The sequence below is a fragment of the Filicampus tigris genome, chromosome 1, assembly GCF_054856515.1.
Source record: "Filicampus tigris isolate MCC_2025a chromosome 1, RoL_Ftig_1.0, whole genome shotgun sequence".
In the NCBI taxonomy this organism is placed as follows: domain Eukaryota; kingdom Metazoa; phylum Chordata; class Actinopteri; order Syngnathiformes; family Syngnathidae; genus Filicampus; species Filicampus tigris.
Genome location: NC_141217.1, coordinates 26,850,213 through 26,872,484, shown reverse-complemented (window position 1 = coordinate 26,872,484; position 22,272 = coordinate 26,850,213). Strand labels below are relative to the sequence as shown.

The following is a 22,272-nucleotide window of genomic DNA, read 5'->3' as shown; positions in this document are numbered from 1 at the left end:
TTACATTCAAGTGACTCAAATTGTTTGAGTGAACATGAGCTCATATGGAGTACATGCTGGTTACATATCATATCATCATTTTTCTGTCCTACACAAATGGGAGGCTAAGGTAGAGAATATTTTTCAGGTTTCTTCGTTACGCGTCCGAAGTTATGATTTCTTTTCACGCTTACAAATGCATTTTCTTCTTCTTTTGTGGAATCATGTGAACTGGCACATGGGAAGTATGCCGATTTGGCCAATATTGCTCGCAGTGCGCCTCCTTGCTGCTTGCGATATACAACCAATTTGACAATTGGTTTTGTTGATACTGTACTCCAATCTTTCTAAGCAATGTTTTGCTATCTGTCCAAAGCATTTTGACTCAGAGAGGTAGAACGTATTTTTTAATAGGATTCATGAATAACAGAATTTATTGTATCTATCATGACATAGCAGTAAGAGAGTGAGGACAGTAGAAGAAAATTACATAAAATATGGGTCACTGCAGAGCCAAACCTCTGCTTATCTGGATCCTCAAAAATGAATGTGATTACCCAGGCGTCTTAATTGAATAATTGAGGCACATCATCTGAACTGGTCGCTGTTATTATCGCTACAGTGTTATTGCCACAAATTCATCCTTTCCACAGAAAATTAGAGCCCACCCTACAGCGCAGGTAGTGGAGAGCTGCGCTAGTCCTCATCACAAATTCATTTTGATTGTAAGCATGCAAGATTGATGATGACCATGTGTTTGGACATGGTTGAATTCAATTTTTTATGTCTAGACATGCTTGTGCTTGCTGGACTGCTCACCTGCTGTCACTCTCGAGGGAGTTGTTAATACAAACCCAATGTATGATCCTTCTTAGAGAAAAGAGATATGGGCGGTGTCGTTTGATGTGATTGATGAAGGGTAGAGTTATGATTGTAATGTGAGAGACGTGGAAGAAAAACAAACATTAATTATAGAATAATGTGCAATGTGGCGGCACAGTGCTCGACTGGTTAGCCCGTCCGCCTCACAGTTCAGAGGTCGTGGGTTCGATCCCAGCCCCAGCCTCCCTGTGTGGAGTTTGCATGTTCTCCCCGTGCCTGTGTGGGTTTTCTACGGGTGGTTAATTGGACACTCTAAATTGCCCCTAGGTGTGATTGTGAGTGCGAATGTTTGTTTGTCTCTGTGTGCCCTGCTATTGGCTGGCAACCAATTCAGGGTGTCCCCCCGCCTACTGCCCGAAGACTGCTGGGTTTCTCCAGCACTCCCCGCGACCCTTGTGAGGATAAGTGGTATGGATAATGGATGGATGTGTAATGTCCAATGACGTGCCTCTGCAAGTACCTTCTCGACCTCGGAAGCTTTTTGTGGATTCTTACATTCAGAACTTCTGGAACCCTAGATGATGACACAATTGATCGTCACAAAGGCTCAGGATTAGTGGTGTTACAGTGTAGCGTTGATAATGAAGAATCCAATTACAGTCGAACATCAAACTTTGAATGCCGTGAAGGTGGTACAATTTTGTAAACTGACCAAAGATGCAAGATGAAGAAAAGCAGCAGTAAGGTATCAAAAAAGAGTGTTACACTGAGACTTCATCGGGTATTCAAGAGTGTACCCCCCACTTCAATGGACAACTCAGGCTTTTGTAAATCTTGCTAATGATCTGATCATTTGAAACAGGTGTGTTGCCGTAGAGATAAACCTAAAACAGGCTGGATTGTGGCTCTTGAGGACCAGACTTGGCCACCCCTGGGTCAACTAGTTCACAATACCACATTGGGGCTTGACAACAGAACTAGCATCCTGGCTGTTAAATGTTCCAAGCTTCCGTTGGCATGTGGTCACTCTAGCACCTATCATGCAACGGCAATTATATCGTACAGCATTTCTGTTTTACGAGTACATCCGTTCTTTTTTCCTACATTCTCCCTACACCCCAACAAAATTCTGTGGTGTGCTGAGAGGTTATTATTCCTAATACTTTGATCATCACTCTCTGACCATATGCGACACAGTACCAATGTACCTTACCTCTCACGCAGTATGTGTACAATCCGCGTTGCGTGTGCTGACTAAGATCTTCCTTGTTTGTATTTTTGTACGTCAGTCAGGTGTCACTATATAACTAAATGAATAAGTCTCAGAACAGTCTGGAATCAAATACTGATGAATATGCCATCAGCTTTGGATAATTCCATTGGCATTTCGAGGCTTTATGCAAATGTTGTGGGTTTTGGTCTAGTGTTTTGTAAGTGTGTGGGTCTTACAGACCAGGGATGCACCAAAAAAACAAAACCAACAAAACGATACCTGCAGTTATGTAACGAGTGTAGTGTGCTTGAACATGCCTCTTGCTTTGTTGTCATGTGTCAACCTGAGTGCTACGGCACCAGCAGGTGTGAGTGCCTTGCCAGCACCAGGTTGGTACAGCCTGGTTTCATTTCAGAGCCACAGCGGGCAGAGGGGAAAACATGGCGTTGGCTCAAGAGGGAGGGAAGGGAAGTACAGAAGGGAGAGGGGGTGCAGCGAAGCATAAAGAGAATGGGGGATGTGGCTTGTTTGTTTTGTTAGGTAGAAAAGAGGTCCTACATTCGCCTCCTATTTGCGGAACGTAACCCTCCTCTTATCTTTGGAGTCAGTTGTACCTCATTCAATGTGTACTGCCTCTGAATATAGCATTGAGATTATTTTTTGCTTCATCTTTCATGACTCTTCTTAATTTAGGGGGGGACCTCATGGGTGATATGTTTTCAGTGTCCTCTACAATGTTTTATGCAACCGTTTTCTTTGGAGTCAATTAGACCCCAGGCTGTTTCAGCTGTATAAAACACATCAGGAATATTAACATTTTGCCCATTTGTAGTGGTTCTTGTGAGTATTGAGGTCACTATAACATACAATTTTATAAACATCTAAAAGCTCTGGGGCCCTAGGCAGCCAGCATTGACAGCAGTTCAAAGATGTCAATGGTTGTGCAGTTCTACTCATGTAGCTCTCGCTGGCATTATAATTATTCCATTTGATGAGAATAGTTGAGGGCCACTGGGTGACAGTGTTATTGCTGGGCTGTGTTCTGTTTACCCTAACTTTAAATGAGTGTACATGTTAATGGCCTTTAACAGTATATTAGTAATTTGCTCAAATCATTTCTTTTTATTTATTTTACATTATTGTCATTGTAGTTGCAAGACAAGTAGATTTTTTTTTTTTTAATTCGTTTTGGTGTTTGTTTTTTTATTCACGAGACCAGAATGTCATTAGTTTCTTGCTTGTTTCAAACAATTTGTTGTTGAATAGAGGGTCTTTTATACATGCATTGAAAAATAAAATATGTTAAAAGCACCTATTTTGCACGTATGCACCTATTTTGTCAATATTTGAAATGGCATTTTTTTTCTTGCATGGTCCTAACTGGTCGTCTAATAGCACTGATGAAAAATTGTGGGCCTCTCTATTATTTAAGTTCCCCATCCCTGATGTAGAGGAAGCAGCAATTGTATGAAGACTGAATTTGTCAATTTGTCAAGTCACATGTACCTTACAGCAGAGCTGGGCATTTTACTAAAAATTCGTGGTCCGTTTATCGCCTACCGCCGACAGCCGGGTACCCCTTCCGCCATCCGTCTATCCGCCTTTTTGTCCTGCCGGAAAAAATAGTAATCGCCTATAGGCCAGTCCGCCTATGACTTTAAATGGGCTTCCGTTCACGGTTCCGACTACCGACTTCGAAGACCTCATGCCTTCTCAGTCTCGTAACATATCGACGTCACTTCCTCTCGTCTGTTCCCTGACTCAAATCTGTCCCCCAAGCAACAAACAATAATATTGTCACAGAAACCTCGCCGCGGCCATTGAAGACTCACCGCAAAAATAGACAAGAGATGATTACATAGAGGGCGGCACGGTGGTCGACTGGTTAGCACGTCCGCCTCACAGTTCAGAGGTCATGGGTTCGATCCCGGCTCCGGCCTCCCTGTGTGGAGTTTGCATGTTCTCCCCGTGCCTGCGTGGGTTTTCTCCGGGCACTCCGGTTTCCTCCCACATTCCAAAAACATGCATGGTAAGTTGATTGGACTCTCTAAATTGCCCCTAGGTGTGATTGTGAGTGCGGATGTTTGTCTCTGTGTGCCCTGCGATTGGCTGGCAACCAATTCAGGGTGTCCCCTGCCTACTGCCCAAAGACAGCTGGGATAGGCCCCAGCACGCCCCGCAACCCTTGTGAGGAGAAGCGGTACAGATAATGGATGGATGGATGATTACATAGACAGAAAAATGGGCTTCCGACTATGCTTAGTCTTACTATTTTTTTAAGTTTCCCATTTAGGATTTATTGCCTACAAAGTGGACTACAATCAAGCTTGGTATAGGCGGAATGCCCAGCTCTTCCTTACAGTATGTCGAAAATGCAATCAGCTGCGTCACTTTTGCGCCAAACAGTACTTTGGAACCTTCCCTGAACTAATGCTTTGCTCCTCTTGTGTACTTTTACAGGACTACACATTGACTATGTATTTCCAACAGTACTGGAGGGACAAACGTCTTGCCTATGTTGGAATCCCGCTCAACCTGACCTTGGATAATAGAGTGGCAGACCAGCTCTGGGTGCCTGACACTTATTTCCTCAATGACAAGAAGTCATTTGTACACGGTGTCACCGTCAAAAACCGCATGATCCGTCTTCATCCGGATGGAACCGTTCTTTATGGCCTCAGGTAACTACTTACTCCCCAATGACACTTTTTTATATTTCACTAGAATTTCTGTCCTTGACTTGGATGGTTGCTTGGATGGTACCAGCCCTTTTGAATGAAAGTGGGTCATGCCAAATGACTAATTCTCATCCACAAATGGTTTCAAAGTGAATCTCGGGGTAAAAAATAGTTCATGTCCCAGTGTCACGTTAATTCAGTGTGTTTAATGCCCTATCAGGGTACCGCACTTTCCCAAAATGACACGGCAGTTATTTGCTACAAGCCACTGAGCAACCAAAGGATTATGTGACATGCTCAAGGGCACCTCAACATTCATTTTGAATGGCAGGGCCGAGCAGTGAGAAAACACTGGAAACAGGTATTTTGTAATAGCAGGTTCAAAGTTGCATTAATGTTAAGCTTGTCAAACGTCTGCTTTCATCTGCTTTCATCTTGCCTAATAAAGTCCTCACTTCAAATTTCTATTGATCTTTTCGACATGCAGAAGAGACTGAGCGACTCATGAATATGAATGCATGCTTTGAATGAATGGAATGCAAATGATGGAGTGCATGTGCATTTTTGCACACAAGAGTGTTGTATTTCTCTCCATTCGTAGTTGCAAGTGGAATTCTGCACTCTCCACAGCCATGTGTATGTGTGGAGGTAAACATGCATGTTTCTGTAGAATTCTGGGTTCTTCTGCCTGCTACCATCATTTGTTACATCAGTGAAAGTTAATGAGCGCATCCCAGAAGAAGCAAGACCATTGCCTCCATTGAATTTCACAGAAGACCTTGTATGTTTGGGATCATGAGCACATCCATTCTTTCTCTCACATTCAACCTTTCCGAGACTTTGGTGCACTGTCTGCTCAAAGACAGACAGCATAAAGATTGCTCCTGGCAAACTAAGCCTGTTAGCTTGTTAGCTACTTTCAGACCTGCACTATGCTGGTTAGCTATCTATGCAGCCGGTTAATGATGATTATGGACTACAAGCAATCTTAGCTTTCTAGATACTGATAGTTAATAATGCAGTATTTTGGTTATAATTAATACATTGGCATAAGTCTCTATGAAGAAGGATTTATACATAATGTTATTTAGGGGAAAAAATTGAATATACTATTGAGTCACGTTGCGTAGTTAGTGAATAACCCAAGAATTTACTAACCAGGACGTGAACATTATAAACATTATTCAATGTCAAAATGAGGATGATTTAATAATGACATGGAGTGTGTTGATAGTCCAATATGTTTATAGATAACAGCATACTGTCTATATCTTGTGGACCTAATATTACTGTAATAATAGCTGTGTAATGTTGTCACATCGTGGCTTTCAAAGCTTCATGAGAGTCTTAACTGACTAAAGACAAGCGGTGGCAAACTGCCAAGCTGCCGGCTTTGTGTCGGGTATGGTTGGCCTCAAAATCATTGTGAATTTGCATTTCACTTTGCTGCTTATTTCCGACTCTGTCCTTATCAGCCGCTTGAGCTTGTACATCTGACAAACACACAACAAACACACACAACACCTCATCATGACCCAAATGTCGTGAGCTCACGCAAAAACTCAGCCAAGCTCTTGTCTTAATCCAATTTTCAGTTTTACCATTTGTCAACTTGTCACTATTGGAAGGGCAAGAAAGGCTTATCAAGCATCCAGAAAGTATTCACAGCACTTCACTTTTTTCCCCCACAGATTCTCATGTAAAACCCTATTCAAAAATTAATTGAAAACATTTAAAAACAAAATTTGCTCAAAACTCTACACATAGTATCACATCATTACATAAAAGTTTTATTTTTTTTAATTTTTTTGCAATTTCTTACAAATAAATAAAGAAAGAGAAATCACATACATAAGCATTCATAGCTTTTACTGAATGGGATGCCACAAGTTTGGCACACCTATCTTTGGGCAGTTTTACCCATTCCTCTTTGCAGAACCTCTCATCCTCTATCAGGTTGTATCAGGGGTGTCAGTAAGCTTTCTCCAGTCAAGGACTTTCACAGGGTTGTCCTGAAGCCACTCCTTTGAGATCTTGGTTGCATTCTTCAAGTCATCATCCTTCTGAAACGTGACCTGTTGGCCTAGGATGTTTCTGTACATTGCTGCAGACATCTTTCCCTCACTCTTGACTAGTCTCCCAATCCCTGCCGCTAAATAAAACATTATCACAGTGTGATGCTACCAACTCCAGTGTTGGGATGGTATTGGCCGTGTGATCAGTGGTGGCTGTTTCCTCCAAACATGACATCTGCCCTTCATGGCAAAGAGAGAGACAAAAATCTTTGTTCTCATCAGACTAGAGAATTTTGTCTCTGTTGAGAGACTTTCACATGCATTTTGGAAAACTTCTGCAGGACTGCCATGTACCTTAATAAGGAGTGGCTTCCCCGCACCTGTTGTACCATACGAGTTGGTGGACCGCTGAAGACGTGGTTGTCCTCTGGAAGGTTGTCTTCTTTCCACAGAGGAACATTGGGGTTCTTGGTAACCGCCCTTCTCCCGATCGCTCATCTTAGACGGTTGGCCAGCTCTCGGTATAGAGTTAGTTGGTTAGCTGCACACTTCCTCACACTGCAAAAATCAGCTTTCTGACCTAGACTTAGAATCTTATATCAAGCCAAAAAGTATTTTTGATCTTGTTTTGAGAATAATATACTATGAAAGAGCAGAATTTGTAGGATTATTAATATTGTTTTAAGATTATTAGTCTTGGTTTGTCTGGTTAGTACGTCCGCCTCACAGTTCAGAGGTCGTGGATTCAATCCCAGCTCCGGGCCTCCCTGTGTGGAGTTTGCATGTTCTCCCCGTGCCTTTTCTCCGGGTACTCCGGTTTCCTCCCACATTCCAAAAACCTGCATGGTAAATTGATTGGACTCTCTAAATTGCCCCTAGGTGTGATTGTGAGTGCGGATGTTTGTCTCCTTGTGCCCTGCGATTGGCTGGCTACCAATTCAGGGTGTCCCCCGCCTACTGCCCACAGACAGCTGGGATAGGCTCCAACACGCCTTGCGACCCTTGTGAGGATAAGTGGTATCGATAATGGATGGATGATTATTAGTCTTTTATTTATTACTTAGAAACGTAGATTCTAAAACCGGTTAATTTACATGCAAAATAAGCTAAATTACTATCCAACACTCAGTTTGATGCTATAGTTTATGTTATCAGAGAACCTTTAGCTGTAAAAACTTTTCAAGAACCTCCTGTACCAATATCGACACATTTCATTCACATTTTTTGTTGCAATGTACTTCAGGGAGATAAGATAAGATAAGATAAGATAACAATGCCTTTATTGATCCCACAGTGGGGAAATTTTCATTGTTACAGCAGCAAAGATATAGGTCACACAGGGGCAGCGGCATAATGTGGCCAAGGGAGCCACGGTAGTTGACTGGTTAGCACGTCAGCCTCACAGTACAGAAGTTGTGGGTTCGAATCAGGCCCTGACCTTCCTGTGTTATGTTCTCCCCATACCTGTGTGGGTTTTCTCTGGGTCCTCTGCTTCTCCCCGCCCAATCCAAAAACATTCAGGGTAGGTTAGTTTCAACTTTATTTTATCTACCGTAATACTGTATAGTGCTTGAAATTCGTGTTTCACCACTTATTTTAAGGCAATTCTCTCTTTTCAAAAGCCAAGATAATTTTTCTTATTTAAAGAAATCTTACCAAGTGTAATTATCTTACTTCACTGGCAGATAATTTCACTTGTTGTTTAGTCTGAATCCTCTCAAAACAAGTATTTATTTCTTAAATTTATACAGTTCATTTTTGCAGTGCAGATCATTGCCTCGGGACAGTCCTGTCTTGGCCGTCCAAAGACAATTCCATGCTTGGTTTGTGCGCTGACATGCTTTGTTAACTGTAGGACCTTACATAGTGGGTGCCTTCCCAAATCATGTCCAATCAACTGAATTCACCACCGGTGGACTCCAAGTAAGATAGTAAGGAGATAATGATCTTTGAAAACAAATGCACTTGAGCTCAATTTTGGGCTTCATGACAAGTAAAACTTTTTTTATTTTTTACTATATTAGCGAAAATCCCCAAACGTTTATTTCAAAGTGTTAGTTTTGAAGAATATGTTATCCATTTTGTAATAAGGCAGTAATATAATGCAGAAAAAAAGTGAAAACTGAATGCTTTCCAGATGCAGTACATACAGTATGCCATGGTTCTCTGTTATCATTTTAAATATGATTACCGTGTTAGGATTTGACCTCAGATGTGGTTCTTCAGCATTATCCTAAATTGGTTATGCCAATACACCCTTCTAGTGTGTTTCATGCCTTGCTATGTTTTTTTCTTAACATCCCCTTTACCTTTTCTCACCTCCTATATTTTTGCAAATCACATACAGTAGAGTATCTAAAATATAGTCTTGTGTCCTCTTGTCCCCCATCCGTGTCTTCTTTTGGCAGGATAACTACGACAGCAGCATGCATGATGGATCTCAGGAGGTATCCACTGGATGAGCAGAACTGCACTCTGGAGATAGAGAGCTGTGAGTCAAGAGACCTCATGTTGCCCAAGCTGTCATTTTGCTGCACAGGCTGAGTACATCAATGCTTGTGAAGTGCTACACTTTTAACTGGGACACAAAAGCTCATGTTTCAGGGGGAAAAAAAGTACAGGTCTTTCAGAAATTAAAATGAAAAACAATTGATGTTATGACTGCTATGATGACTGCAGCCATTTTATATAGTAAGAATTATTGTCATGTATATGAACTTAAGTGACTTGTCAAAACAACATCTGGTTCTTGGAGTCGACTTCAAACATGTTTTTGTGTTTTTTCCAAGTGACAGCCTAGTTGGACGATAAGCAAGGCTGCATCTTGCTCTCCAGTGATTATTAGGCAGATGGTTACACCTTGGTGTTCGTGTGTGTGTGTCTCCTCGTGCGCAGATGGCTACACCACAGACGACATCGAGTTCTACTGGAAAGGGGGCGAGTCAGCCGTCACAGGGGTGACACGTATTGAGCTGCCACAGTTTTCCATTGTTGATTACAAGTTGGTTTCCAGAAATGTTGTGTTTTCCACAGGTAAATGTGTACACACACCCAAAGTGGATGTTTGTGTCAATAATCTGTTGTTCACTACAAATGCAATCGTGGGTCAGAAGTTGTTTTTCTTACTAACTTAACTAGGTTTAAAAAAGGAATTAAACTGTTTTTGGAGTACACAATGAAAGGTGATGGTTGATATGAGAGTTACCAGAGCTGGGCAGTCCGTCCCTGGGCCGGACCGGTCAGACCCTCCGGCCCGGCCGGATGCCCATTTTTGGAGCAGTTGGGTGTAGGGCGACAAATTTTTTAAAATGGCTGGAATGAGCATGGCTGGAAGTGGATTTTAGTCCGGCCCACTAATCGGCCCTCATGCGTTTGACGTGGAAAATAAATAACTTGTTTAATGCGACTTCTGGCCGTCTGTTGGACCCAAATAATTGTACAATACAACAAAACCAACCCCGGGGCTTGCAAGGGAAGTAAGCACACACAGTTGGGTAAGTAGTAAAGTACTAGTGCCGCATTTTGAAGCATGTCCACAGCGGGTTCGAATAGTAAATTAGCCAGCTACTGATCCATAAATAGCTTCTGCCGTTAGCATCTCTCCCATGAAGGCGTCAATCACGGACACTTTTAGTTTGGGGGGCGTAACGGGGCGAGGGCCGACAATGTTTATGAATATGGCGGTTGGAAGGGTCCCCAGGTCAAGGGTGGAGGGCAAAAAAGGGTCATGTGCCCAGCTCTGAGAATTACTGAGCCAAAACATGGGGCAGCTGCAGTTGAAAGAGGTAGTTGTCAGATAGTTCTTACCCCCAAATGACCATGAGTTGAATTGTTTTCTAGTGCTGAGAAAACCACATTAATTAAATCAATCAATACAATCTGTTATTGTACAAAGTACATGTTTAAATCCAAATTGGCTCATTGTTTTCCTTCTGCAGTCTCAACGTGATATTTTTATTGATCAAATCTCACATTATACATCTCAGAGTAAAATTAATGAATACCACAAGTCTTTTTAACAGAGTCGTTGCTGTTCCGATAGGCCTTTAGTTGGTGGCAACAAGTTCAAATTGTCCAAATTTTCAAATAGAATTATTGATCAAACGTAAAAGTATGGCTGCCCTGGGGGGAAAATGCAAATACAAGAGGTGGGTAGGCTTGTCAATCTTGGGTTGTTGATTTTATTGTTGCCAGTGGTGTGAAAGATAACAACTGATCGTCAGCATACCCATTCTCTTGAGCTTTTCATTTCTTAGGACAGAAGGGTAATAGAAAAAAAGTAAAGGACACAATAATTATTATCAGTATATATTGGATAATAGTGTAATTGGTAGTAGGGCTTTCACTAATGAATCTTTTTAGAATTGATTATCCTGTCGATTAATCCATCGATTACTCTGGTATTTTTATTTTATTTTTTCTGGAAAATGTCCGACAATGATAAGCATGCCTCTGTAAATAACACTTAAGTTTTCCAAAGCTAATGTATGCTATACTCACTTCAAAGTAAACATTATTTTCATATTATTTTCTTAAAAGCCAATGTCTGGTATCGCGCCCTCTGTGTCAGTGGACGTGAGGACATATAGAAAACATACAGTAATTAAATGAATAAAATGATCTAGCTGCTACTGTCACCCTCGCCTAGTCTTTATTTAATTTTCGTACACATTTCCCGCAATAATCACGTCACTTCACACTCACACTTGATCTCTGTGCTTAGCGATGTGTTGATAAGAGCTTCAGGGAGCAAGCTATGCTAAGCGAAGTAAGCTGGATAAATTTTAACTTGCACTAACCGGGTATGAAGATTTAGTGGGAGGTGCTTTGCTTCTGCAAAGTTGTGATGGGACGTACTGTGACAAGGCTTTAGGTCATTGAAGGCTAGTTTGCTTAAAAAGTACCAATACTGTGAGCTGCACTTTGTGAAATTAAACGGGCACTCACCCAATCATTTGCAAAATGAATATACCACAGTGTCTAGTCCACAAACACCACGAGTGTGTTCTAAATAATGATGGTAAGCTATATAACATTTGCCATTAAGCAAAATAAATAAATGTTACTTTTACTAGTATGAATTGGCATGCGTACACATTTGTGTGTTCCCATCTCCAAGCTTCGCTTTTCAGTAATTACATAAAACTTTATTTTTGTCCGTTTTAGACATGAAACCGTTGGTATCTTTTTTCTTTTTGTGTATAAGTAATCTTATATGCAGATCTCATTTATTTGGCTACCAAACAAATGAGTGGTCACTGAAATACTGTATGCTAGTACAAAAGTGTATGCCTAACTGTAAAGCTTGTAGACATCGTTTAAAAGGCTTTAAAACTTAACTGAGAGAATGATTGTTTAACTTTTCACTTCACATCGATGTTTCAATTCGCCCCTGCTCGAAAAAGACTGTGACTGTGTTAATAAAGAGTAAAAAGAAATTCTTTGACTTCGATTTTCATCTCATGCACCGCCATACATTTTTGTGGAATTTTTTTCAATTTTTTTCTGTTATCCTTAGTACTATTAGTGGTCAAACTTAACACCTCACTTTGTGTGATTCATGCTTGGAACTGTTAAATAACTGCATATTAATGAGGTAAAAATTAGCGGACTCCCTTGGCTTTTTGCTCTTGTTGTGGTCTTCATCTTAACTTTTAGATACGTTGTGTGCTGGCCTGCACAGATGCTTGTTCCTCCCACTCACAGATACTGTTTGGTGTAGCAGTTACAGTCAGTAGAGCTCAACGCCCACACTCACCCACACACACGCTCGCTCACACATGCCCACACACACCCTTTATCTGCATCATGCGGAGGTGTGCAGTTTATAGGTGGGAGAAGCTTCTATCAAAGGTGCACTAGCAGGAGTCAATGAGATATTTCGAGGTCTGCGACAGTCTTTGTATGCGTCAATGATTACATGATTTTTTTTTTTAGCTTTCTGTCACTGGTATTACCAACCATGGAAAAGGCCAGTCTAATTGGAGGAAGATAAACAAATGTAATAATTTCACTGCCAGACAAATGAAACAATTAAGTTATTATCAGCTATTACTTTATTTTGTCGATTTTTTAAAATGTGTACAATGCATAAAATGAATACACATTTCCCCAGGTGTTAACAAATTGAAGGGATGCACTCAATCAGTAGTCATGTATTATGTCAGCTTGTTATGATGGAAAAACAAAGCCAAACAGCGATACTTAAGTGAAGGTATAATTAATAAAGTCCAAAACAATTGCGATACATAGTGAACAAAGAAAGATGGGGAAACAAACGACGACGGGTGAAAAAAGGACACAACAACATAACGACAATAACCAGAGATTGAGAAAATAAAAATAGGGAACTACATAGGAAATTTCACCCGAAATTATATGTTCTCTTGGGTGCTGGTCCAATGTCACCACTAGTAAACAAACACTTCTGTCATTTTGACCAATGCAGAAGGATTGAAAAAGCAGGGTAAATGACATGAATGGTAATTTTAGCCTTCTTCTCTACCGCTGCAGTTTGAATATGGGAAGTGTCAGTCAAAAAGAAAATGTTGCATGAGCTTAACTACTAGGAAGGGAAACCCAATGTCGGCCGTAATTTACATCTCAAATGCAGACATAGGGACCAATGCTATATTCCATTGTCAGCCTAAAACCAAAAGATAAACAAAACTATAGATCCCCAATCAAGACAGCTTGTAGCCCTTACAGAAGGTAGTAGAGCTTAATGATGGCTGGTTTTGAAATAACATGTTGGAATTGTATTGTCACACTGAATAGAATCCCAATGAGATGGTGCGACTCCCTCTTACCACCTCACAAGTGAGCAGTTGATCGGACCAGGTGGCTTTGGCCTCAAGCAGTTACATAGAAAATTGTTGTGTATTTACTCAATTTTCAAGCTTGTAAAATATAGTCAAAAATACAAAAGTGATTTAGGTTTAACAAGCCATGGAGTGCACTTAATAAAAGGGAGTGAGATTAATGCATGCAAATATATTGTTTGAACTATAAACAGTGACACCATTCTGAGCATATTAAGCGGAATATTACATAATTCTTTAAAGTGTTTATATAAATTATGCAGACGACATTCATATTGAAAATACTTTATGCTCATTTTTAGCACTATCTTCAAGGTATGTGTGTGTGTACTCGTCAATTGGGTGTTGTTACTATGGCAATGCCTCCAACCTTGGCCATGGAAACACGGAAATACAATGTGTCCCTGCTTGCTCATTGAGTCAGTAAGATGTTTTCCTGCCATTATTTAAGGATGTAAATGTATTTTCTCCTTCCATTCCTCTCAGGTGCCTACCCTCGGCTTTCTCTGAGCTTTAAACTTAAGCGGAACATCGGCTATTTCATTCTGCAGACATACATGCCATCCATCCTGATTACCATCCTCTCCTGGGTATCCTTCTGGATAAACTACGACGCCTCGGCAGCCAGGGTGGCTCTAGGTGAGAAGCACTTGCGGCTATGTTGTTGCGCGGCTATTTAGCTCACTCAGATGAGGTCGGAAAGTCATTTGGAGCCACAAAGCACGTCGCCACGCTCCTTCATGCACTGCGAGAAACTTGAGGAATCTCCAACAGTCATGGTAGCAGAGGTTGCTCTTAGAATAGTTTGGGATGCCTGAAAGGAGCAGGGTCATGAAATAATGTAAAAAAAAAAAAAACAGTTTGCGATGGTTAAACTTATGTGAATGTGACAGGTTGCAGCTGTCATTATATTCTGCATGACTTATATTGTTTTCAAAGGCTTTCCAGGTTGTTGGTTTGCAATTCATGACACACAGCAGAATAGGCAGAGGGAAAATAATATACATGAGGGCTGTCAGATCATAATTAGAATAATATGGACAGAGCTGGGCATCGGCCCGCCGTCCCCGGTTTCTGTCCTCCATATTCAATTGACCGCGTGATCCCGGCCCGTCCTTTGCCGGCGTCGATTACGTAATATTTACGTCACACGCAGGTGCCACACGAGCAGACACGCCGCCAAACAAAGACAAAATATCGAACAAAAATAACTGACACACACGCACAGCGTTGTCATCGGTGGAATAAAAAGAATATGGGACACGTCATTGCGTCTGTGGGACCGCAAGGTACACCACACCCTTTTATTTTTTATTGTTTCCTTACTCGACCGCATGTCAGGAGTGCGGCACCTGCATGTGACGCGGTATCGGTAAAGTCCGTTCTCAAGACCGGTTGGCTGACTCCGACCGAGTGGGACCACGTGGATCCATTGAATATGCAGGACAGAAACCGGGAACGCAGAGCCAATGCCCAGCTCCGAATATGGATGCTACATGAATTGATCTTCCACCGATCCTCTGCACATCCTTCAAAAGCCTATCAAAGCAACTGTGACTCACTCGTTGACAGCCTGAATTACCAAGCAGAGGAATTGACCCTAAGACCTGGTCCCCTGAGAGCCCACCAAGTGTCAGATTCACACTATGTCAGTTGGTTTTTGGTCATTTGAAGGCAGGAATACAATAAACTGCCACGCAGGGCCGCAATTTATCAATTTAGCTTACGTGGATTATTGATCAGTCCATCTTCATACAGGGAACTGGAGGGTGGAATATGATTTCCTCCAACTCCCTTTATATATACAGTTTATGTATTAATTTAAGCGGGGTTGTTGGCATCTGATGAATGTAACTAATAAAGAAACTTGAAAATTAATTTACATATAGTTTTTTAAAACCAAATATTCAGTAGACGGACTTTACCGATACCGCGTCACATGCAGGTGCCGCACTCCTGATATGCGGCCGAGTAAGGAAACAATAAAAAAATATTCTTTTAAGGTATCTGTGGCAACACTGGTTACATCCCCTCAGATTATAATCCTCACAGCCCAATAATGTGCAGTAAACTAAAAGACTGCATTAAAAAAAAACACAAAAAAAACTAAACCACAAATTTACAGTGCCAGAACGACATTATCATTCTTGATGTGTGAGTCTTTCCTCCATTCTTAACCTGTACATGTCCTTAATCTTGAGCCACCAACCTGATTGTACCTATCATCTTTGTGTGGAAGGATCATGGATGAGAAATGACCTTTGCACATCATGCCACTGTTCAGAGAACACGCTTACAGGCAGTATCTTAGTGGCTGAATGGACGTGTGAAGTGGGCACGGTTTGTCACATTTTGATTCGTAGTACAACCACAAATTTGCTCATTTGAGTTTGTTTTCATTTATTAAGACATGCATGGACTACCTGCTCATTAATTAATGCGCACCTGTGTGGGTTTTTTCCCTTTCTTGGAGGAGATTGTGTGCAAGCCTGAGGTGTTAGTGCAGCTGCAATAGCCATAGGGTGCATTCACAATTTCTGATGACTTATTACCTGCTTCCTGCATCAACCTTATTAGTTGCTGTGGGTCGGCGCGTGTGTGTTGGCATGTGTAAATGCACATACCTCACCTGCCTGTAAGTGAATTAGAAGATTGAAGATGGAGCAGCTAGAGCTAGCAGATAAAAGATGTTAGAAGATAGAATATGACTCTACGAGCAACTTTCAGGCTTTGCAAGGCTACAATTGACCCACCCGGTGTTGTAATCATTTTAACATCCATTTCCTGCAGTCAAGCCCTTCATTCATAATCACGTTAAAGTGTGGGCATTAGCTTCAGTTGGTAAAGCACTGCTTTTAGCGTAATGTTAGACACACATACCTTTGACGCACACCTCAAGACGGTCCCTTGGGTACCTTTGAACATGCTCTTTGAAAGATGTCTGCAAGGCTGCCTGTGTTTCACAATTAACACCCAATTCAATTTGACACATTGTATTGCATGCTTCATCTGATACTTTTTTATTTTTGATCGTGTTAAGATGGGCTGCTAATGGCACACAGCCACCCCTGATTAAAGCAGATTTGATTCCTGTGTGCCTTTGTTTTCAGCTTTTAAGGCTGAAGGAATACTCAAGGACATATACTGTAACTGGGGGAGGGCTACACTGTGAGCCACCACTAATTGATGGCAAGATGTGGGGTGGAAAGAGAAGAGATAAAGATAAATGAAGAGGGAATGGAGAAGGTGGCAACACGGGAAATGGGTGCAATGAGAGCAAGAATTGGATGGTGACACAATGGGATGCGACAGAGAGGGACAGAAAAAGAGCGATGCAAGAGAAAGCTTATGAAACTATATTTCTCCCAAGAGACTCCAACGACGTGATGAAAGATGAGGAAAGCCCATGGGTGCGTGTATGGCCTCTTGATTATGTTGTCCAAGCTGGGAAGGAAGTAGAAAAGGTGTGGGGTGCGACAGGAGGAGTAATCGAAGGAGGGTGAGGAGCGTAATGGCAAATTCGAGCGAACACTCATAAAATAGAAAAATCAGAAAAAAATAACAAAACCAATCACGAGGCTGAGGTGTGGTGGTGCAGGGGATTTGCAGGCAAGCTCTCCTTGCTGGCCTTGTAAATGTGTCAATAAATCAAACTAAGGGATACACTGACCTTAGCTGTACCTCGTCCCAACCCACTGACTGTTCCCTGTCTTTTCAATATATTTTACGACAACCTCCCCAAGCATTGCACCGCAATTGCTGATCGGCTTCATTTGTCCAGGACAAGTGCTACAGATGCATGGACAGTGTCATGAAATATGAGTGTTAATGCAATGCAAGAGGTATTAATTGCATGCGTTAATGAATTGCTTGACACAAGTCTGCCAATTCAGTTCAAGGTCATGTGTGTGAGGTGCAAGTGTGTGCGTGCGCAAGTTCGTGTGTGTTAATGGTGTTGGAGCACGATGTCATTTGGTAACCTTAGCGGTTAAGGTTACCCAGCGCTAGCGGCATGAGATTATTCTAATGAGTTATTTCTACATGATGACCAAAGGGCAACGTCAGGTTTTAAAGGCAGACCTATGAATTTCAATGTAGCTGAGAGTACTCACTTGCCTACTGGTACACATGCGTTCATGCCTGTAAAATAGCCTCACTAAAGAAAAAGCCCTCAGGATAAGAGCAAAAATGCATGAGGTGATTTACACTATCCCCATACCCTCCACTGCACGAGAAACAGTGTGGATCCTCCGCTAAACAAGCAGGGGAAGCAGCCACTGAATAACTATGTTTTCCATGAAACGGTTCTTGTTTCTATAGTAACACCTAAGACATCTGTGGGAGATACAGTAAAGTGTAATGTGCTAGCAGGTAACTCATGATGTAGCATAATCTTTATGGTGTGAGGCATTAGCTTGTGCATGCCGCCAAGATTATTTTGCATGACTTCACGTGAGAGATTCTCTCTGTTTTTGTTTTTTTTTTAAATCAAATCAAATTTTATTTATATAGCACTTTTCACATGAATCCGGGTTAGCCACCCCTCTTAGCGCGGAGGCCCCCCATGAGGAAACACTGAAGCTAAAATAAAAACAGCAAACAATGAAGCTAAAAGACAATAAAGAAGCTTAAGAACTATAAAACAATAAGATTGGATAAAAATAGTCCAAAATAAAAAGAGTAAGAGTAATTATTTAAAAGTCAAACTAAAAAGGTATGTCTTGAGCTTCCCCTTAAAAATATCAACAGTCTCTGCAGACCTGACATCCTCTGGCAGTCCAAAGCTATGGACCAAAATGGCCGAATACAGCCTCACCATGCGTTTTGGTCTTCAACCTAGGAATAATTAAAGGGATACTCAGGATCCGCGGGGGTTGGTATGATAAAAGCAAGTCAGATAAATAAGATGGCCCAAGACCGTCAAGGCGTTAAGACATTTATAAACTAATAAAAGTACGTTAAAATCGATCCTGAAACACACGGGGAGCCAATGCAGCGATTTTAAAACTGGTGAAATGCGCTCCCGCCCTCTGGTCCTCATCAGCACTTGTGCAGCTGAATTCTGGAGTAAGTGTAAGGTAGAAATACTCTTTTTGGGGAGGCCAGAGAGCAGGGCATTACAATAATGTAAACGACAGGAAATAAAAGCATGCAACAGCACCTCCGTGTTAGCCTGAGAGAGAAACAGGTGGACTCTGGCTATGTTCTTAAGATGATAAAAAAATATCTCAGGTACATTTTTAATATGAGGAATATAGCTGAACTCAGAGTCAGAAATGACGCCCAGGTTCTTTACACATTGTGAGGGTTTAAAATCTTATAGTTTTGGTAAAAGTTTTTCTCTTTGACCTTCAGGGCCGATATCTAAAACCTCAGTTTTGTCCTGGTTGAGCTGTAGGAAATTCTTTGCCATCCGACCAAGTGTCCTTGCATCAATCAGGGCAAAACTTTCCAGTGTTTCCTCAGGTAAAAAATGACTGTGCAGGTTTATTAAAACTTACGTTTTGACAGGCTAAAAGACTGGATCTTTTGCCATCGATTTTATTTCTGAAGTGACCTGCAAAGTCCTCACAGAGAGTGTCTGTAGGTCTCAGTGTGGTTAAAATCAGAGCTGGTTAAGAGATCGAAGGTGGAGAAAATAAATCTGGCATTGTTTTTTATGAACTGTGATGAGATTTGAGAAGTAAGAAGTTCTCGCCTGTTTGACCGTTTTGTTGTAGAGTTTGAGTTGTTCACATAATATTTCATAGTGCGTTGTAAGTTTACTATTTCTCCATCTTCTCTCTGCACTCCTGCATTTTCTTTTTAATATTTTGATTGCATTGTTTCTCCACGGGGGTACAGTCTTTGTTTTTATAGTTTTAGTTAAAAGTGGAGCTATTGCATCTAAAGACAATTTCAAATTCCTGTTAAAATTATCAACAATAAAATCACAGGGTGCAGGTCAAATGTCAGCAAGAGTGCTCTTTAAAATCCCGATAAAATTTGCAGCCCCCTCAGAAGACAGGTAGTGTTTCCTCACTGTTCTCATCCGGACTGCCTGATGATTAAAACTGGCGATGTTAAAATACACACGGAAGTGGTCTGACACAGGCTGTAGATTACGACAATGGACAGGCTGTAGATTACGACCAGATCCAGGGTCTGTCCTCTCTTGTGAGTCGGCTGTGAGACATGCTGCTTAAAATCCAAACAGTTTAAAAGATTTTAAAATTCTCTGGACAGTGGGCTCGAGACATCATCAACATGTACATTGAAATCACCAGTTATTAAAATTCTGTTATAAATCCAATATAAAATCGATTCGAATTCTGAAAAATCTCTAATAAAAGAAGTGGAGTGATGAGGAGGTCTATGGATGGTGACGCAGAGAATAGGAGGATTGCTAACAAAGGCATGGTGTTCAAAAGATGAATACCTGTTAAAAATGAGCCTCTTTTGCTATTCTTGAAAATTGATGCAGTCCCGCCCCCTCTTTTTCCATCCCTGGTAGAAAATAAAAAGTTAAATTTCGGTGGGCAAGCCTCGGTGAGAATAAGTGGCGCATCTGTACCAAGCCATGTCTCAGATAAAAATACCTTGTAGATTGTTGTCTAAAATCCGGTTGTTCATGATAACGGTTTTGTTTAAACGATAGCGCACGTTCAGCACAGCCAAGTTAATGTTTGTGTTTGACATGCGCTCATGGTGGCACGGATGAGAAGTGTTAACATGGACAAGGTTGTCACTGTTAAAACCACTTTGTTTGTGAGTGCGGATGACGTGTCTGCCTGTGATAGTTCCATCCATCCATTATCGATACCGGTTATCCTCACAAGGGTCGCGGGGCGTGTTGGAGCCTATCCCAGCTGTCTTCGGGCAGTAGGCGGGGTACACCCTGAGTTGGTTGCGAGCCAATCGCAGGGCACACAGAAACAAACACCTGTGATAGTTTAAATGGGAAAACTGTCCGGTTGGGGTGGTATTGATAACGGGGGCCTGCAGGGGGAGCTAGTGATGGTGCTGTGAGCAGCTGGTATTGTCCTGTAAGTGGGTGCAATGAAATTGCTATTGCAGTGGTTAGAGGTAGAAGAAGACTCGGAATTAGTAAACAAGAGTCATCTTGGAGTGGAATTGATGACTGTATGATGGATGTTAGCAGCAAGTATTGAGCTTCCCAGAGAGTTTAGATGAACACCGTCTGACTGATAAAACGAACGACGATTCCAAAATAGGTTAAAATTGTCAAAAGCAAAGTCAAGATGATGGGATAGCGTTGGCAAAACACCACTTAACCACACTGACAGCCCGCAAATTCCCAGCAAGGCAAAGAGGGCATGAAAATCTCTCTTTGTCTGCTCCGACTGCCGACGTACTGTCTCGTTCGTCCTGACATGGACAATGAGCCGGGCCATGGATGGTGGAACAGAGTCAAGAATGCCGGGCAGGATTTTTACCATGTCCATAACTTTGGCTCTGGGTTAACAGCGGGTGATAGTGCCGAAATAATGCTGTCCCGATTATGACGGTTGTTAATAAAAGTATAATGCACACAATAGTGGTGCGCTGTACCGACGTGTATTTAATATGAGGAATGAATTCGCCCTAAGATAGAGATTTTGGACCCTACTGTCCAATGGTAGTAATTGATTATGTCTTTCTATCCCCATCCATGCGCACTGCTCAGTGTGACAGAAATGCACAATTGTATGTTCACATCACCCCGCTGTTATCCCCTGTTCTTATTGGGCAATGCTTGTTGCACACTAGTTTGAAGCCTCCGCAGTTACGGGCTACGCTGGTGCTCCTTCAGAAGTTCGAATGGGCTCATTTTTCCCATCGCCCTTTTCTGCTTTACCCCGCTGGGACACTGGGAGATTTTTGGGAGAAAATGTGGGTCTTTTTTTTTTTTATTACAACGCGATCCATTGCTGAGATAGACTGACCATGATTACTGTATGCAGAGATAGTCGGGGTGTGATGAAGCAAGTGGCGTCTACTTACGTGTGAAAAGAAAAGCGAGCATACTCAGGGAGGCAGCACTTGCCATTGAATTTATCTGTGTCAATTAGTATGCTGATTTGTGCATCTAGGGCAGGGGTCACCAACTCTGGTCCTCGAGGGCACCTGTCTTGCAGGTTTTCAATCTCTCCCTGCTGTAACACACCTGTTAAAATGATCAGATCATCAGCAAGCTCTTGAGAAGCCTGATAACGATCCTGACCATTTTAACAGGTGTGTTACAGCAGGGAGAGATTGAAAACCTGCAGGACAGGCGCCCTCGAGGACCAGAGTTGGTGACCCCTGATCTAGGGTCTGTCTTCAGATCATCTCTTAACCAAACACTTAATACCACCATGTCGACAACTTTGCCTCTTTTGTCAAACGATAATGTTGTCAGCCACAGGTGGGAATTTTCTAAAATTTTGCTGGTGGGTCATTCGTCATCCGTCAGCGGTCAGGATAACCATCCGTCAATTGGTCAGTCCGTCATTTTTCGTGACAAATTTAATTGTAATCGTCAGTTCGTCAGTTCAGTCCGTCAGTTAGTCCATCAGAAGTCCGTTGGTCTGTCAGTCAGTCCCCCCCAAAAAACGTCAGAAAAACGGGCATCCGCAAGTGATGGACCATCACAGATGGATGCGGTTAGTGACGTTTACACTGATGGATGAAAAGCAACTTCCATCATTCTTCATTTTTAAAAGTTGCCCCGTCAATCGTAAGTAAAATGGCCATCCGTCAGTGACGGACTGACGGACCGGTCT

General features: G+C 41.8%; 1 protein-coding gene across 4 annotated transcripts in view; it reads left to right on the top strand.

The window, feature by feature from the left end:
* LOC147153399 (gamma-aminobutyric acid receptor subunit beta-3-like) overlaps positions 1-22,272 on the top strand; it is a 67,793-nt gene that overhangs the window by 36,131 nt on the left and 9,390 nt on the right. For all 4 annotated transcript variants that reach the window (XM_086029220.1, XM_086029227.1, XM_086029236.1 and 1 more), the window contains 4 exons: positions 4,475-4,695; positions 9,116-9,198; positions 9,603-9,740; positions 14,015-14,167. In XM_086029220.1, coding sequence (XP_085885346.1) covers positions 4,475-4,695; positions 9,116-9,198; positions 9,603-9,740; positions 14,015-14,167 — 595 coding nt within the window. The remainder of the gene's footprint in view (positions 1-4,474; positions 4,696-9,115; positions 9,199-9,602; positions 9,741-14,014; positions 14,168-22,272) is intronic.